This window comes from Monodelphis domestica, chromosome 5 (genome assembly GCF_027887165.1).
Source record: "Monodelphis domestica isolate mMonDom1 chromosome 5, mMonDom1.pri, whole genome shotgun sequence".
In the NCBI taxonomy this organism is placed as follows: domain Eukaryota; kingdom Metazoa; phylum Chordata; class Mammalia; order Didelphimorphia; family Didelphidae; genus Monodelphis; species Monodelphis domestica.
The window spans coordinates 113,142,843-113,158,969 of NC_077231.1; the positions used below are offsets into that span (position 1 = coordinate 113,142,843).

Sequence of the window (16,127 nt, forward strand, 5' to 3'; positions counted from 1 at the left end):
GAAAAGAAAGAAAAGAAAAGAAAGAAAAGAAAGAAAAGAAAGAAAGCAGCTGAGGGGCTCAGTGAATCTTGAGAGTCAGGCCTTGAGATGGGAGGTCCTAGGTTCAAATGTGGCCTCAGACACTTCCTAGCTATGTGACCCTGGGCAAGTCACTTGATCCCCATTGCCTAGCCCTTACCACTCTTCTGCCTTGGAACCAATACAGAATATTGATTCCAAGATGTAAGGTAAGGGTTGAAAAAAAAGAAAAGAAAATATTATGCCAGATCTGAACCCAAGTCCTCCCCACTCCAAGCTTAGCGTTCTCTCCACTGTGCTACCTTGCTGTCTCAGGAAGGTCTTAAGAAAACCTTTTTATCTCCTCAGGTATCAAGTGTAGTGACCTATATTCAATAGATACTACCTACAAAGATTTTCTGATTGAAAGGAATGGAATTGGAGAAGTCACTGCTGCCATCTTTTCATTAGGACTCCGGTTCCTAGGCAGGTAACATGCAATAACTAAAAGGAAGATGTCTGTCCCTTTCGGCTCCTCTCCAATGCTTTTCAAGGCTGGTCCTACACAGGTGTGCCCCACATCTTCCCATTAACCTACTGTGGGTGCCTGCCTACCAGGGGACAAACGTCGGGGCCATTCAAAATCATCAAAACTCAATTCTGACTTCAGACCAGCCATTGAAAACAAACTCATCCTCACAGCTGGGCTTCTCCAGAGGAACTAATCCAAATTCTTTTTCTTTGCCTATCTTTCCTATGATGATCTTTCACATTTACTCAGCACTTGAGGATTCGCAAAGGGTTTTACTCAATCTTCTGAGGTAGGTGGAACAAGTGGTCTTGTCTCCCCTTTACAGAGAAAAATAAGGCCCAAATTGGGGAAACAATTTGCCTGAGTCACGCAGGTAAGTAAACATTGGAGCTAAAGGTCTAGACCTCTCTAGGGTTCTCTCCCCTACAGCAGCACCAGCTGTAATCAAAGCTAAATTCTCAAAGCCTGCATGTATAATTCCCTTTTTTTGTTCAGCTGTGCCCTGAAAAGGGCCAAATAACTATTCATTTCCATTACAATATCCTTCTTTCAAAGTATGTTAATATAGTATTTACTTTTGAATAGTCTTTAATATGACCAAGGCTGATGGGCATATTTCCAGGTAGACCCTGTCATAATAAAAAATAGAATAGTTGCTGAGATTATTGTGTTTAACCAAAAAAAAATGGGGGGTGGCAACACTGGACTGAAAATCAGAAGACCATCAAGAGCTAGTCGTTTCATAGTGAAATAATTCATTTGATGTAGTTCAGTATTTTTCAGCCATGTTTGACTCTTTGTGACCCCATTGGGGTTTCCTTGGCCAAGATCCTGGAGTGGTTTGCCATTTCCTTCTCCAGCTCATTTTACAAATAAGGAAACTGAGGCAGGCAGGGTTAAATGACTTGCCAGAGTCTAATAGCTAGTGAGTATCTGAGGCTGGAGTTGAACTCAGATCTTCCTGACTCCAAGCCCAACACTTTATTCTCTGCACCACCTGTTAATTAGTGGGTACTTAATAAATTGATATTTTAGTACCCTACACCCAAAGAACATACAGAAGTCACATGGTTTTATTGCCTAATCATAATTCAAAAATGGCCTCAGAGCCACATAAGTGGTACTTGGCCTGATCCAGTACTTGCTCTTCTGGCAAGGAAATTCTCTGCCATAGTCTGCTCAGGGAGAATCAGCTTTAAGAGTAGTATCATCCATTTAGAAGAGAACTTAGAATTAATAAAGTCCTTCACTCTCATTTAAGAGTCAGAGAAACTTTAGAACCAAAGAAATTAAATGAATTGCCCAAGGTCATACAAGCAACAATAGGATCTGAATCTAGAACTACTAATTCCAAATCCATTGTGATTTCCCCTAAAGTACACAACTTCCAATTACCAAAATCAGAATCTTTGTTATAAATATTTTAGTATACTGTAGAAACATGTGAAGGATCACTAAATGAATCTATAGACTGAGGGTGAATCTATAGACTGAGGGTTAAAAAACACTAGACCATGGGCATCTAGATAGCACAGTAGATAGCGCATCAGGCCTAGAGTCAGGAAGACCTGGATTCAAATTTGACCTCAGGTATTTCCTAGCTGTATGATCTTGAGCAGGTCACTTAACCCCAAATGCCTAGTTCTTGCCACTTTTTATTTTAGGACTAACAGTAAAACAGAAGGTAAGGAGGAAGGAAGGAAGGAAGGAAGGAAGGAAGGAAGGAAGGAAGGAAGGAAGGAAGGAAGGAAGGAAGGAAGGAAGGAAGGAAGGAAGGAAGGAAGGAAGGAAGGAAGGAAGGAAGGAAGGAAGGAAGGAAGGAAGGAAGGAAGGAAGGAAGGAAGGAAGGAAGGAAGGAAGGAAGGAAGGAAGGAAGGAAGGAAGGAAGGGAAGGGAAGGAAGGAAGGAAGGAAGGAAGGAAGGAAGGAAGGAAGGAAGGAAGGAAGGAAGGAAGGAAGGAAGGAAGGAAGGAAGGAAGGAAGGAAGGAAGAAGGAGAGGGAGAGAGGGAAAGGGAGGGAGGGAAGGAGAGAAGAAGGGAGAAAAGACTGATCTAATGATCAAATATCCAGTTACTGTGGAAGGATCTTTTCTTTTTTAGCAGAGGACTCTAGGAGTTGGAGAAGGCTGTGTACTTCTCAGAGATACCCATATTCACCTGAGTAATGTAGAAGGGCTTCACACCTGCTTTGCTCAGGTTCAAAAGACGACGAATTAGCCAGCATACTTGACATTTCAACTTTGGTGGTGAGATGAGAAAGAAGAGGTCTCCCAATATGCTCAAGGTACTTTCAGTCACCTGCCCCCAGAGAGGTATAACAGCACCTTAGCTGAGAGGCTTTAGTAGGACGCAATGGCTTCCCCATAAAGCCAAAAGCATTTACTCAGTGAATGGTGGGCAGATAACTGCTTTTAGGGTTTCCCTAGGTGGCTGTCAGGAAATAGGTAATATTTTGTACCTCTAAAATATATCATTTCTTTAAGAGCTACCATTTTGGTTTTCTCCTGATTGATGCCTCTGTGGAATGACACTTGGTGACTTGAGACAACAATGGGGGTTGGGGTGGAGAAAAAAGACATGTTCATCCTTGGTGCCCTTTCAAAAGGAAAGGACAGGGAAAGAGTCCTTACCATTACCTGGACATTTAACTTGATGAGCTTCAGGTTTATTTGGTTTGTTAATGGGAGGTTATGACTCCACCCTTGGCAAAGACAGCTGTCCCACAAATGTTGGGCACTATGCTCCCCTGGCCTCATCCATTATATCATCTAATTCCTGCTCCTACCTTGTCTGTGGTGTTCAAGGACCAGCGATTAAAGAGCACTCGGATGGTCAAGCATGCCTTAAAGGATACCAGCTCCTTTTTGATGCCCATGGTCTCTTCATCACTGCCCAGATCAATGTGTTTAAGGACACTAACAGCCAATGCATTGATCACTGCATGAGAAATTCAGAGCTGGCATCATCCTTGTGCCAATTCACTGTGCTAGAAGTTTATCATGTGCTTTTCATATCCCCACAAGATTTCCAAAGAGACAATAGCTAGATCTCAGTTTCTATATCTATGAATTGATGTGACTACAAGCACCAAGAACCCCACCACAAGCACTAGGCTTAGTTTCTCATGCTGTATGGGTATCGAGGCTACAAAGCTGATCCAACAACCGCCATGTTCTTCTGTCTTCTCCTTGTTTTTCCTCCCACCCATGCCCAGGGTCCCTCAGTCCTAATAAGGAACTCACAATTACATAATCCCAGTTTTTCTTCTTCAGTTGAGGCTTTTCTCAGGAGACGTAGAACACAGTTCCATGTAGCACCAAGGTAGGATGCTACACCTAGACACAAGGTGGATGGAAAGGGACATTTCTATCAGGGTAGGATAACACCTAACCCATTTACTAGCTATATGACCATGAAAAAGGCACTTAACCTTCCTAGGCTTCTAGTTCCTCATTTATAAAATGAGGGAATTGAACTAGATGGACTCTAGGGTCCCTTTTGACTTGAAAACTGGGCTCCTGTAATGATCTAGTTCTCCATTCATGGTGGGAAGCACATAGAGGTCCTAATTTTCTTCTCATTTCTCACTTGGCTGCCGCACTTTGGGACTCCAAGATGCTCATTATTGGAATAACATCATCATCATCCTTGGTATTCCATCTCATTATTACCCTCTGCCACTCTGATTATAGAGACCATGAACTTCAGACCTCCATTTAAGCAGAAAGCTCAGTTCTGATAGTTCCTCATTTCTCACTTGGTTATTCTACTTTGGAATCCTTGGACTGACTTCACCAAAACCCCTAAACATAAGCTCTTTGGAGGCAAGGATTTTCTTTGTCATATTTGTATCCCCAACAGTTGGCACAATATGTAGGCACAATGCCTAGCACATCCTAATCACTTAATGAATGTTCTTGGTTAATTGATTGATATTTCTTAAATGTACCAATATCATACTGGACCATAGGAAAGCCCTTTCTCTTTGGGTTTGAGTTTCCCCATTTGCACAACCAGAGTTAAAAATCCTGGCTTATCAGGGCAGCTAGGTGGCTCAGTGGAAGGAAAGCCAGGTCCTGGGTTTAAATCTGACCTCAGACACTTCCTAGCTGTGTGAACCTGAGTAAGTCACTTAACCCTCATTGCCTAGACCTTACCACTCTTCTGCCTTGGAACCAATACACAGTATAGATCCTAAGACAGAAGGTAAAGTCTAAAAACAAACAAACAAACCTGACTTACCTATCTCTGGGTTACCAAGTACCTATAGTGGTAAATTAAGATAAGGTATTATCATCTTCTGAGACGTGGACCTTCAGGTCATAAAAGGCACTATGCTCTTGGGGATCAATGGGAAAAGGTTAGCCATGGCCTCCTTGGGCATCTGAGGCTTATATGTATGTGGGTTTAGTGGTGGGAGACATCCCTCAGTCAATGCTGGAGGCCCACTACTTCTCCAATCACCCTGATTTCCACAAAAAAGGGTCATCCATGGGGGGGGGGGGTGAGGAAGCTCCATGGGATAGGCGTCACTATGGATCCAATCATGCCATGGGAACAAGGGACACATATCCAGCTTTGGCTACTCTCCTAACCTTGTTTGCTTCAATCAAGAGACCACCATGTTTCCCAAACCATGAAACTTGTAGCACCAGCCTAGATGCTTAGCTAGGTCAACTATAAGGTCTCTTCTTCATGATATGGTGAGCCCAGAGAGCACAATAACCATTCATACACCTTATAAACCAGTGACCCCATTGGCCTTCCCTCCCTCCCCCCAACACACTTCTTTAATGGGGGACACAGGGTAGGAATGGGAGTAATCTGTCTCCCACCCATCCATAGAAAGTCCTTTCAGCTATGGTCTTGAGGTCCTTTTTTGTTCTGCTCTAGAGGTGCTTCAAACCCAGCCTCATCCTACTGCCATCAGTTAATGCTTTGAATGGAACTGAATGAAGTTGTGGGAAATGGCCCTGATGAGCTAGTGAAGATCATTCTGTTCTTAGATTCTACCTTCATTCATCCCTAAGGTCTCCTGATTTTGTTGTGGTGGTTGAGCCTGTGATTTGGTGGGTACAGTCGACTAACAACCCGGCTCTTCAAGTACTCTGAGAGGAGTCTTTGAGGGATGCTCAGGGACACAGAGATTAACAAATTTTGTTCAAGGTCACAAAAACAGTGAGTGTCAAGGGAAGGGCTTGAGCCAAGAGTTCCTGACCCTGAGGTCACCTCTCTGGGGAGTACATTGTGCTGCCTTCCACTCTCTCCCTCCTTGTACCCTCAACTAAAATTTTCCATCTCAGATGACGCTGGAGAAAGATCACAATTAGGTCTTTCCTTTCCCCCCTCTGTCTTTTCTGAATTGGGATGGGGGTGCTCCAACCCTCCCCCCAATACTTCCAATATCCCATCTCCTGTGGCATTTGAGTCCTCTCAACCTCTTTCAACGCTCAGCTGGATTTCTGGCATTCCCTCCTGCATTGGGGTCCTCATCTGCTCAAGCTCATCAAAGGATGAGAAAACTCCCAAGGCAGATGGAGGTATCTATTCCTCCATCTTCCTTCTGCCCCCAGCCTGAATTCTCTTCCCCTTTCTACACACTCTTACCTTGATAGTGGAGAAGTTTCGCCACCGTCCGAAGAAGACTTGGTAGGGGCTGGCTTTGCGTGTTAATTTGATCCAAAAAAATACTAATAACCATTTTGGGGCTGTGGATTCCTATAGCTAATAGAACAGCAACAGCTTTTTCTTCCTGCTCTTTCTCTGGATTCTGGAAAGAGGGACATCAGTTCCTATGCAGACTGGACTTGGGGAAACAGTTGTGCTCCCATTCCTCTAAATCCCAATTCTCGCACTCCCCACTCCCCCACATTGCAAGAGGATGGGGATTCTTCCTTTGGCAGAAAGAAATAAGAGTTCTCTATGGACAAGATTTTGCTCTGGTTACTTCCTGGGACAAGCAGGTGGGATGACAAGGTTGATAGATAAAGAGGAAATTAGCAGATGAGAATTCAGGTGGGAAGATGAGTATGCTGAGGAGGTATATGGTCAGGCACAAGGATCCAGGGAGGTCATTAGACAAGACTGAAGGTAGGAAAACATGGGGCAGCTGGGTGGCTCAATGGATTGAGAGTCAGGCCTAGAGATGGGAGGTCCTGGGTTCAAATTTGGACTCAAACATTTCCTAGCAGAGTGAGTCTGGTTAAGTCACTTAATCCCCATTGCCTAGCCCTTAACACTCTTCTGCCTTGGAACCAATACACAATACTGGTTCTAAGAGAGAAAGAAAGAAAGAAAGAAAGAAAGAAAGAAAGAAAGAAAGAAAGAAAGAAAGAAAGAAAGAAAGAAAGAAAGAAAGAAAGAAAGAAAGAAAGAAAGAAAGAAAGAAAGAAAGAAAGAAAGAAAGAAAGAAAGAAAGAAAGAAAGAAAGAAAGAAAGAAAGAAAGGAAGGAAGGAAGGAAGGAAGGAAGGAAGGAAGGAAGGAAGGAAGGAAGGAAGGAAGGAAAGAAAGAAAGAAAGAAAGAAAGAAAGAAAGAAAGAAAGAAAGAAAGAAAGAAAGAAAGAAAGAAAGAAAGAAAGAAAGAAAGAAAGAAAGAAAGAAAGAAAGAAAGAAAGAAAGAAAGAAAGAGAAAGAAAGTGGTCAACTTCAGATAAATAAACTTAGAATGGAAAGAGATATAGTGAAGATAGAGAGAAGTGGAAAGAGAACTAGACTAAAGTAGGAAGCTTGGATGGAAATTCCAGCTCTACAGCCTATTAATTAGCTTATGATCACTGGTATGTTATGTTACTTAATTTCTTTCAGTCAAATTCCTTATCTGTAAAATTAGGAAGATAATACTTGTACTGCTCCCCTCTTAGAGTTATGGTATGAAGAAAGTGTTTTCTAAACCTTAAAGACTTATTTTAGTTCTTGGGGTGGCTAAGTGACTCAGTGGTTAGAGTGCTGGGTCTGGAATTAGGAAGACCCGAGTTCAAACCCAGTCTCAGAAACATACTAGCTGTGTGACCCAGGACAAGTCACGTAAGTCTGTTTGTCTGTTTCTTCTTCTATAAAATGAGTTGGAAAAGGAAATTGCAAACTATCCCAATATATTTGCCAAGAAGATCCCAAATGGACTCATGGAGAGTCAAACACAATTGAAGTGAATCTACAACAAAAATAAATTCTGATTATTACTAAATTTGTTTATGTAACTGTTATTTAGGCAAACAAAGAGATTCTTAGGAAATAAGTAGGCAGCAGATAGGGAGGCCAACAAAGAGAAATTAGAAACTCACAGGTTGTTAGAACTAAGGGGACCATATGGGTCAACTAGTTTAAACAATCATGTAGGAAAGGGATATCCTAGTGGCATATGGAGGGCAAGGTAATTGAGGTGGTTGTCCTAGAATATACCAGGCCTTAAATGCAGGACACTAATATACTGACCCAGCCTGAATCCACCACCAGGTGGTCAGAGCTTGTTTCCTTATGTCTGTGTTGAATGTTCTATCTCCCAAATAGAAAATGGTAACCTTAAGGGTAGGGACAACTTTTCATTTTTGTCTTTATTTCTTGTGCCTGATACAGTGGGGTTTAAAATTTTTTTAAATATTTAATATTTTCCCCAAGTACACATAAAAACAATTTTTAACATTTGTTTTTTACAATTTTGAGTTCCAAATTCTTTCCCTTCTCCTTCATGGAGAAGGCACATAACTCAGTGATTTGTACATAGTAGGTGTCAAGTAGATGCTTTACTGAACTGAAGTGATCCCAGGTCTTCACTGTGACTCCCCAGATGTCCCATGTCCCCCCACTGATACTCCCTTCTACTGAGCATCCACATCCACCCAGCCTTACACATCTTGGCACTAGCCCAGGGAGCACGAATAGGAAGTTACCCATCTGGTCTTTAGTACCCTCTATCCCTGACCAACACAGTCCCTCCCAAGAATGACTCCTTCAGTGTCTCCCACCCTCCTCCCCCAAGCCCCAGAGGTCTCACCATATTTAATAAATAGTTGGTGATGGTTTCAATTATATTCAGGCTCGTGAAAGAACTTATTCTCTTGCAGCTTAAGATCTTTCTTTCCAGGAAACTGAGAATTTGAGAGGTAGTATCTGGCAATTGCTGTTGGAAAGAAAGACAGAAGCAAAGAAGGGATGTGGGATGAAGGGGTAAGATCCCTGCTATGTACCTAGACTGAGGGAAGAAGAAAAAAGAAGGGAAAGCAGAGAGTTTTAGAAGGTGTCAGCAAAATTGATTGCTGACTCCAGAGATTGTCCTCGACAGTCTCTAGAATGATTGGTTTTTGTCAAGCTGGCTGTGGTGACCTCTGCCATGATGTCTGAACTCACCTCAGAAGCTTTCTGGATTGCTTCCAAAAAGCTTTCAAAGTTCTTCCCTGAGTTGTTAGGGTTCCATTTCTCTTCAGACACATTCATATATTCTTGCATTTTCTAGGACACAGAAAGAGTTAAATTTGTTTCTCGCCTGCAAGAGCTTCCTGGTTCCCTTCTTCTAAAACATTCATTCCCAGAGGCACAATGGTGTCATGGAAAGAATATTGGGCTTTGAGTCAGGAAATCTGGGTTCAAGTCTGGACTCATTACTTGTTAGCTGTGTGAGTTTCCAAAAATCATATATTGGGGCAGTTGGAGAGCAAAGTAAATGGAGCATCAGGTCTAGAAGACCCAAGTTCAAATGTGACCTCAGACACTTCCCAGCTGTGTGACCCTGGGCAAGTTATTTAATCCCCATTGCCTAGTCCTTACCACTCTTCTGCCTTATCATCAAAACTTAGTATTGATTCTAAGACAGAAGGTAAGGGTTAAAAAAAAAAACATGCTTTAATTTCCTCATCTGTCAAATGGAAATAATATCTGTATTTACCCACCTCAGAGGACTATTGTGGAGCTCAAATAAGAAGCTGTAAATAAAAGTGATCTGTAACTCTAAAGTAATATACAACATTATTATTTTATCCTGCCCATCCCTTTCATGGGCACTGGAGGAAGATATAGATGGATTCTAGGCAAGTGAAAATATGAAACATGGATCCTAAACCCCATACTCCACATCCATTCTTCCCAAAATGTCTGGGAAGGTCTTCCTAGATCTTTCTTGTGTCCCCCTAACAAGACAAGATTCCTTTTTCTGTCTGATACAACTAGGTGGTAGAGAGGATAGAGTTCTAGACCTAGAATCAGGAAGACGTGAGTTCAGTTGTGACCTCAGATACTTACTAGCTATGTAATTCTGGGTAAATCACTTAATTTCTATTTGTCTCATTTTCCTTATCTGTAAAGTTGGGATAATAATAGTACTACCTTCCAGAGTTGTTGTGAAGGTTCAAAAGAGATGATAATTGTAAAGTACTTAATGCAATGGCTGACACATAGTCTATACTTTTTAAAACAACCTGATTACCCTGGATCCTACCATCTGAAGGTTAGGTGTTTTAGATTCTTAGCCCTTCTCCAAGTTTCTCCTGCACCCTTAATGGGGTTTAGGGTGTCTATGCTCTCTGCCAATGGCCCAAGCCCCCATCAATGGTATTTTCTCAGTTGTAGGGGTGGTCAGTTCCATTTAGCACTAGCAGTCAGATTAGTTTTTGTAAAGAAATCCTTCAAAATATCTTTGAGGGGATAATCATAAACATACAAAAGCAGCTTACTCCCTTAATACAAGGGAGGCATGATCTCCCTCTCCTTCGTGGCACCTCAGTCTCTGGAGAGTGGAAGGAAATTGGGGTCATTCATAGTTTAGCTCAACTCCTATACATCATAATCCCAGTTTCAAGTTTAATTCTGCCCCTTAGGCTTCAATTCCAGCTACCCAGATTTCTCAGAGCCTTCCCTGCAGAGCTAACTGGCTAAACTACACTGCCTGGAATCTTGGCTCCAAGGTCAGTTGGTTGAACTCATAGTTTGGTAGGCATCAACTCAAGCACCTAAAATCGAGGGAAAACAACCTCAAATAGAAAAAAAGATACTCCCACACCTCTCTTTCTTTCTTTCTTTCTCTTCCTTCCTTCCTTCCTTTCTTTCTCTCTTTCTCTCTCTCTTTCTAACTCTTACCTTCCATCTTAGAATTAATGTGGCTACTTACTATTCATACTAACCAGGACTTAGCTATATCAATTTCCTTGAAGAATATGTGTGATGGATTACTATTTCATGCTCTTAAGTATTTATTATTACATATTTTTGAATCTTTTATGGTAAAGCTGTCCTGCACCTGATATATTTTATATGCTAAGTACTGTTCTTTTTTTTTTTTTAATTTTAAACCCTTACCATCTGTCTTAGAATCAATACTGTGTATGGGTTCTAAGACAGAAGAGTGGTAAGGGCTAGGCAGTAGGTGTTAAGTGACTTGCCCAGAGGCACACACAGCCAGGAAGTATCTGAGGTCAAATTTGAACCCAGGACCTCACATATCCAGCCCTGGCTCTCAATCCACTGAGCCACTTGGCTGACACTCCCCTCCAATTCCTTTTGAAGGCACAACCATCTTTCCAGTCACCTAGCTGACAACCTAGATGTCATCTTTGTCCTATCACTTTCTCTCTTCATCCCCATATCCAATTTGTCCCCACATCCAATAGATTCTACCTGCACAGCATCACTCCTTTCTCTCCTCAGACATGGCCACTACGCCGGAGTGGCTTCAATTACCTCATGCCTGGGCTATTGCAGTAGCCTGCCCATTGGTCTCCCTGCCTTAAGTAGCTCCCACTCTAACATATTCTCCAGTCAGTTGTCCTATTTCTTTCTAAATCTCAAATCTGACTATGTTAACAAACACCAAAGGTTTGCTGTTTACTTCCAGGATCAAACAGGATAGCTCTATGGCATAAAGTTTCTCATAACTACTTTTCCAATTTTCTCGCCCCTTAATCTTCTCAACATACTATGAGATCTGGTCACACCGACTTCCTGGCTGTTCCTTGAACACAATAATCAATTTCCCATCTCTGGCCATTTTTACTGGCTGACAACTTTATCTGGGATTCTCTCTCCTTCCTTGTCTCCTTCTCCTACTTCCCTGGCTTCATTTAAGTGCCAACTCAATCTCTCCTTCTCTAAGGAATCTTTCCCTGTCTCCCCTTAATGCCAGTGCCTTCTCTCTGTGACTATCTACCCTCTCTCCTGTACATGTCTCATTTGTGCCTAGTTGTTTGCATGTGATCTCCCTCCCACAATAGACTGAGGACTAACTCCTCCAAAGCAAAGACTTTTTGTTTTGCTTTATTTTCTTTGTATCCTTGGTGCATAGGAGAGTGTCTAACAAACAGGAAGCACTTAATAACAATGACCCAAAACCTAGCTGAGAAAAAGAAAGTAATGCCATAATGATGGCAAGAAGAGACTCAAGGGGAAAAATGGATTTCCCAGAATTAATACAGGAATTCCTACAGAAATTTAAGAAAAACATTTAAAAATGAAATAAAAGTCCTGGAAGAATTTAAAGAAGAATAAGTAGCTTAGAAGGAAAAAGTAGTAAATATTTACCAAATAACAGACTTCTTCAAAAATAGAATAGACCAAGATGGGAGGTCCTGGGCCTCAGACACTTTCCAGATGTGTGACCCTGAGCAAGTCACTTAACCCCCATTGCCTATCCCTTACCACTCTTCTGCCTTGGAACCAATACACAGTATTGATTCTAATACAGAAGGAAAGGGTTTAAAATTGAATAATTAATCAGGAATCCCAAGAGATACCACAAAATATTAAAGCAAAATCAAAAGGCTGTATATCTGATGTAAAATATACAACTGATTTGGAAAATAGGTCAAGAAGAAATAATTTAAAAATCATGAGTATCTAAAAATCATATATTAAAAAACCTGGACCCTACATTTCAAAAAGTCATAAGTGAAAATTGTCAAGGTCTTTTAAAACTGGAAGATAACATGAAAATAGAAATAATTTACCAATCACCTTCTGGGAAGGGATAAACACCCCAAACAAGGAAAATTCCAGGAATGGCATAGGCAAAAATCCAGAGATCCCACATCAAAGAGAAAAACTATGTAAGAATCTAAAAAAAACAACAATTCAAATACCAAGAAATCATAGTGAGGATCAAAGAGGACCTGGGAGTTTCTATTATAAATAAGAGGAGATCTTAGAATTCAATATTCTGAAAAGCAGCTTACAATAAAGAATCACTTAACCAGCAAGGTTGAGAATAATCTTTGTTATAGTGCAGTCATTTTGGACTCTTTGAGACCTCATTTGGGATTTTTTTGGCAAAGACACTGGAGTGGTTTGCCATTTCTTCCTCCAACTCATTTGCTAAATAAGGAAACTAAGGCAAATAGAGTTAAGTTACTTGTCCAGGGTCATATAGCTAGTATGTGTCTGAGGCTGGATTTGAACTCAGATCTTGAACCCAAACCCAGTGCTCTATCCACTGTGCTGCTCATTAATACAATCTTATTGGGGGGGGGGGGGGGGAATTAGATCTTTAAATGCTTCCAAGAACTTTCAAGCATTTCTAATAAAATGATGAGAGTAGAATAGGGGCTTTGAAATGCAAACATGGGAAAAGAGAAACCTAGAAAGGTAAATTTATCTGAGCAACTGGAAGTAGTTATATGATGATGCCATATGAATATTCTAATGGGGAAAAGAAACCAATTCCTCTGCAGTGGTGTGCTTGCAAACATTTAATTTAATTTAATCTGCATTATTAACATTTTCTCTATCATTTTCTTAAGTCTAGACAATCAAAACAAGATATCAAGCCCTGATTTGTAATGTTTGCTCATTTCTGAAGCATAAATGCTCATATTGAAAATATAACAATCAAATACCCAGATCCAGTGGAATGTGTCTGTTCTTCAGTCTTACTAGATATCTAAAATGTCCCTTCAGAACCTTAATAGGTCCTCAAATGATATTGAAATAGCTAAATAAAATAGAGGACCTGGAATGGGATGGATTAATACTGTTCTATGGAATATAAAACGGGAAGAAAAGGAGGCATAGAAAGGAAGTAGAAGGAAGAGAAGGAGGAGTAGACAGATTCTACTAGTACAGAAAATAAGAAGGGAGCAGAATTTACTTTCTTATAACTAGGGTACATGAGAAGAAATCTATATACATAAACATGGAAGAAAGTTGAGGGAGGAGAGGGTATTAGATGGTCCTCACTCTTATCTGAAATGGACATGGAGAATTGAATACATACATTTTGGTAGAGAAAGCACGAAACCAAACTAGGAATCCCATGGAGGTGAAGAGTGGGATGAGGAATATTAAAAAGGAGGATAATATCAGGGTAAGATTAATTAAATACAAAACCAAATTCCTAATCCTTAAGAAGGGATGGGGAAAGCAAAATCTGGAATCTTGGAAAATGGTTGAACAAATTGTGGCTTGTGAATGTAATAGAATATTGTTGCTCCATTAAGAAATGACAAAAGTGATCATAAAGTGCAGAGTTGTATGAACTGATGCAAAGTGAAGGAAGCAGGTTAAGTAGAACAACTTATATACAAAGGCAACAATAAAGTAAAGAAAAATAACTTTGAAAGACTTAAGAATTCTGGATCAGTATAATGACCAACCAGAAGCATTCTAGAAGACCTATTAGGAAGTATATTTTCCACTTCCTGATCAAGAGGTGGTAGATTCAAGGTACACAAAGAGATATACATTTTTGGACATGGCCATTGCATGGATTCATTTTACTTGATTCTATTTCTTTATTATCATATCTTTTTTTTTCCTTTCAAATTTTTAGTTATAAGAATGGGGTTAGGAAAGAAGAGAAGGGTTAGGGAAATTTTTAAGGGGCCATTGAGACATTATTTTTAAATATGCAGAAAAAAAGAAAGGAAGGAAATTCCCAAAGGAAACAAGGAAAAATAGGATAGTTCAGAAATGATATATGGAATTCTTATATAATTTTTTATAAAAAACAAATGGTAAGAAACTAGGATTCACAGTTTCATGTATAATTCTCCTTTTTATTTTGCTATACATATGGAAATCCTCCTTTTTAGTATTTAAATTCAAAACTTTTAAAAATAAAACGAGAACCAAACATGCTTTTTTTCATGGACACTAACATCTTTTATAAAGGCAAAACTAGTATAATTATAGCAAATAAAATTATAATCCTTGTCAACAAGGATATAAATCAAAACCTGGTTAATTAATTTGCTATTTGTCGTCTCTACTGCTATTATGCTTGACAACATATCCATTCAAAACAGAGAGATACATTCCTGAACATGTACACATATGTGTGCACCAATAAGAAAGCATGTTTCTGAAACAGTGGAAAGTATACTGGAAAGATCCCAGGATCTCCTAGAATAAGAACATTTGGGTTTGGTTTGATGCGTCCTCTCTGTGTGACCCTGGACAAGTTACAACTTTGTTGGGCCTCAATGTCCCCATTTATAAAGTAAAGGCACCAGAATAAGTGCCCTACAAGTATGCTCAAAGTCTCTGAATCTACAAATTCAAACAGTAACCCAAGAAAGTGGAAGCCATTTTGGGATTAAGAATCTGCACAGGATGGATAGATTTCATTTCTTGACATTCTGCACAATATTCCATTTCATCCCCTAAATTAATGCCTAGAACCTACCCCAAATTTGCCCTGATTTGGTAACAAAGCATCTTAGCATCTGCTCCAGCGTGTCTGACAGTAGGATAACATTTGTAGGATGAGGACCCTCTAGTGGTCTATAGAGGTACTGCTGCCTCCGGAAAAGAACTATCTTATCCATGTACCAGAAGAGTCATTGATGGAAAGCAGGATGGACGGCTCAAGCAGAGCACCCCCTGGTGGGAAATTCAGATGTTTCACCCAGTGATATGCTATCTTTTGGTAAACTTGAGTCCCATAACAAGGGTTAAATATGTGGTGGGAAAGTCCCACTCACATAGTTCCTGTAAAGGTTCCCAAAAATGATGATACTGTGATATGTTTGTTGATCATGGCCAATATCATCTGGTTTACAAATCCATCGCTAGGTTCACGACCCAGGAACTTGGACCACTAGCCAGCAGTCTGGAATTTGAGACCCTTCCTGCCAATTCTAGACTTACCTCCATCTAGAACTTTCCCTCCCTGTGTCTAGTGAGTCTCTGTTCTTTCCTTAACAGCACCAGATTGGCAGGGACCTAGAGAAGAGGAAGAGGGTCTAGTTCATCTGTCTCAAGCCAACTCGTCTCCTTGGAATACCGTTGTGTGGTTATGAGATAATTGTATCTTAGCAACCAATTCCAGAATATTATAAACAGATACTAAATCATTCATCCTGGTCCTTGTTTTGGGACTCAAAGTGGAATGGATCACCCATAAAGAACTGTTCTTTCCTAAAACCTTCCTTAATTGTATCATATCTTGTTTTAAAATGTCTATAAAGCATGTTCCAAAGAAAGTTTTTAAAGGAAAAGCTTACTTACTATAAATACAGTGTCTATTATCTTTGATTCTGTTAATCATTCCAATGAGAAACCTGCGTTATGACTTATTTACTGGATTACAACTTTCTTAAACTCAGTTCAGCATGGTATATAATAGGGAGGTACTCTGCTATATAGGCAGAGAGGTGATACAGTAGTTAAGACTGCAGGGGAG

General features: G+C 40.3%; 1 protein-coding gene across 8 annotated transcripts in view; it reads right to left on the minus strand.

Moving 5' to 3' along the window:
• The window catches only part of LOC103101525 (maestro heat-like repeat-containing protein family member 1), an 82,971-nt gene extending 67,245 nt beyond the window's left edge, over positions 1-15,726 (minus strand). For all 8 annotated transcript variants that reach the window (XR_008912173.1, XM_056799100.1, XM_056799098.1 and 5 more), the window contains exons 1-7: positions 15,593-15,726; positions 8,873-8,974; positions 8,520-8,645; positions 6,136-6,298; positions 3,771-3,863; positions 3,314-3,465; positions 2,686-2,826 (exon numbers count right to left, since the gene is read on the minus strand). Coding sequence is in view for 7 of the 8 variants with exons in the window: in XM_056799100.1 (XP_056655078.1) it covers positions 2,686-2,826; positions 3,314-3,465; positions 3,771-3,863; positions 6,136-6,298; positions 8,520-8,645; positions 8,873-8,974; positions 15,593-15,598 (783 nt within the window). In the remaining variant the exon portion in view is untranslated. The remainder of the gene's footprint in view (positions 1-2,685; positions 2,827-3,313; positions 3,466-3,770; positions 3,864-6,135; positions 6,299-8,519; positions 8,646-8,872; positions 8,975-15,592) is intronic.
• Between the last annotated feature and the right edge of the window lie 401 nt (positions 15,727-16,127).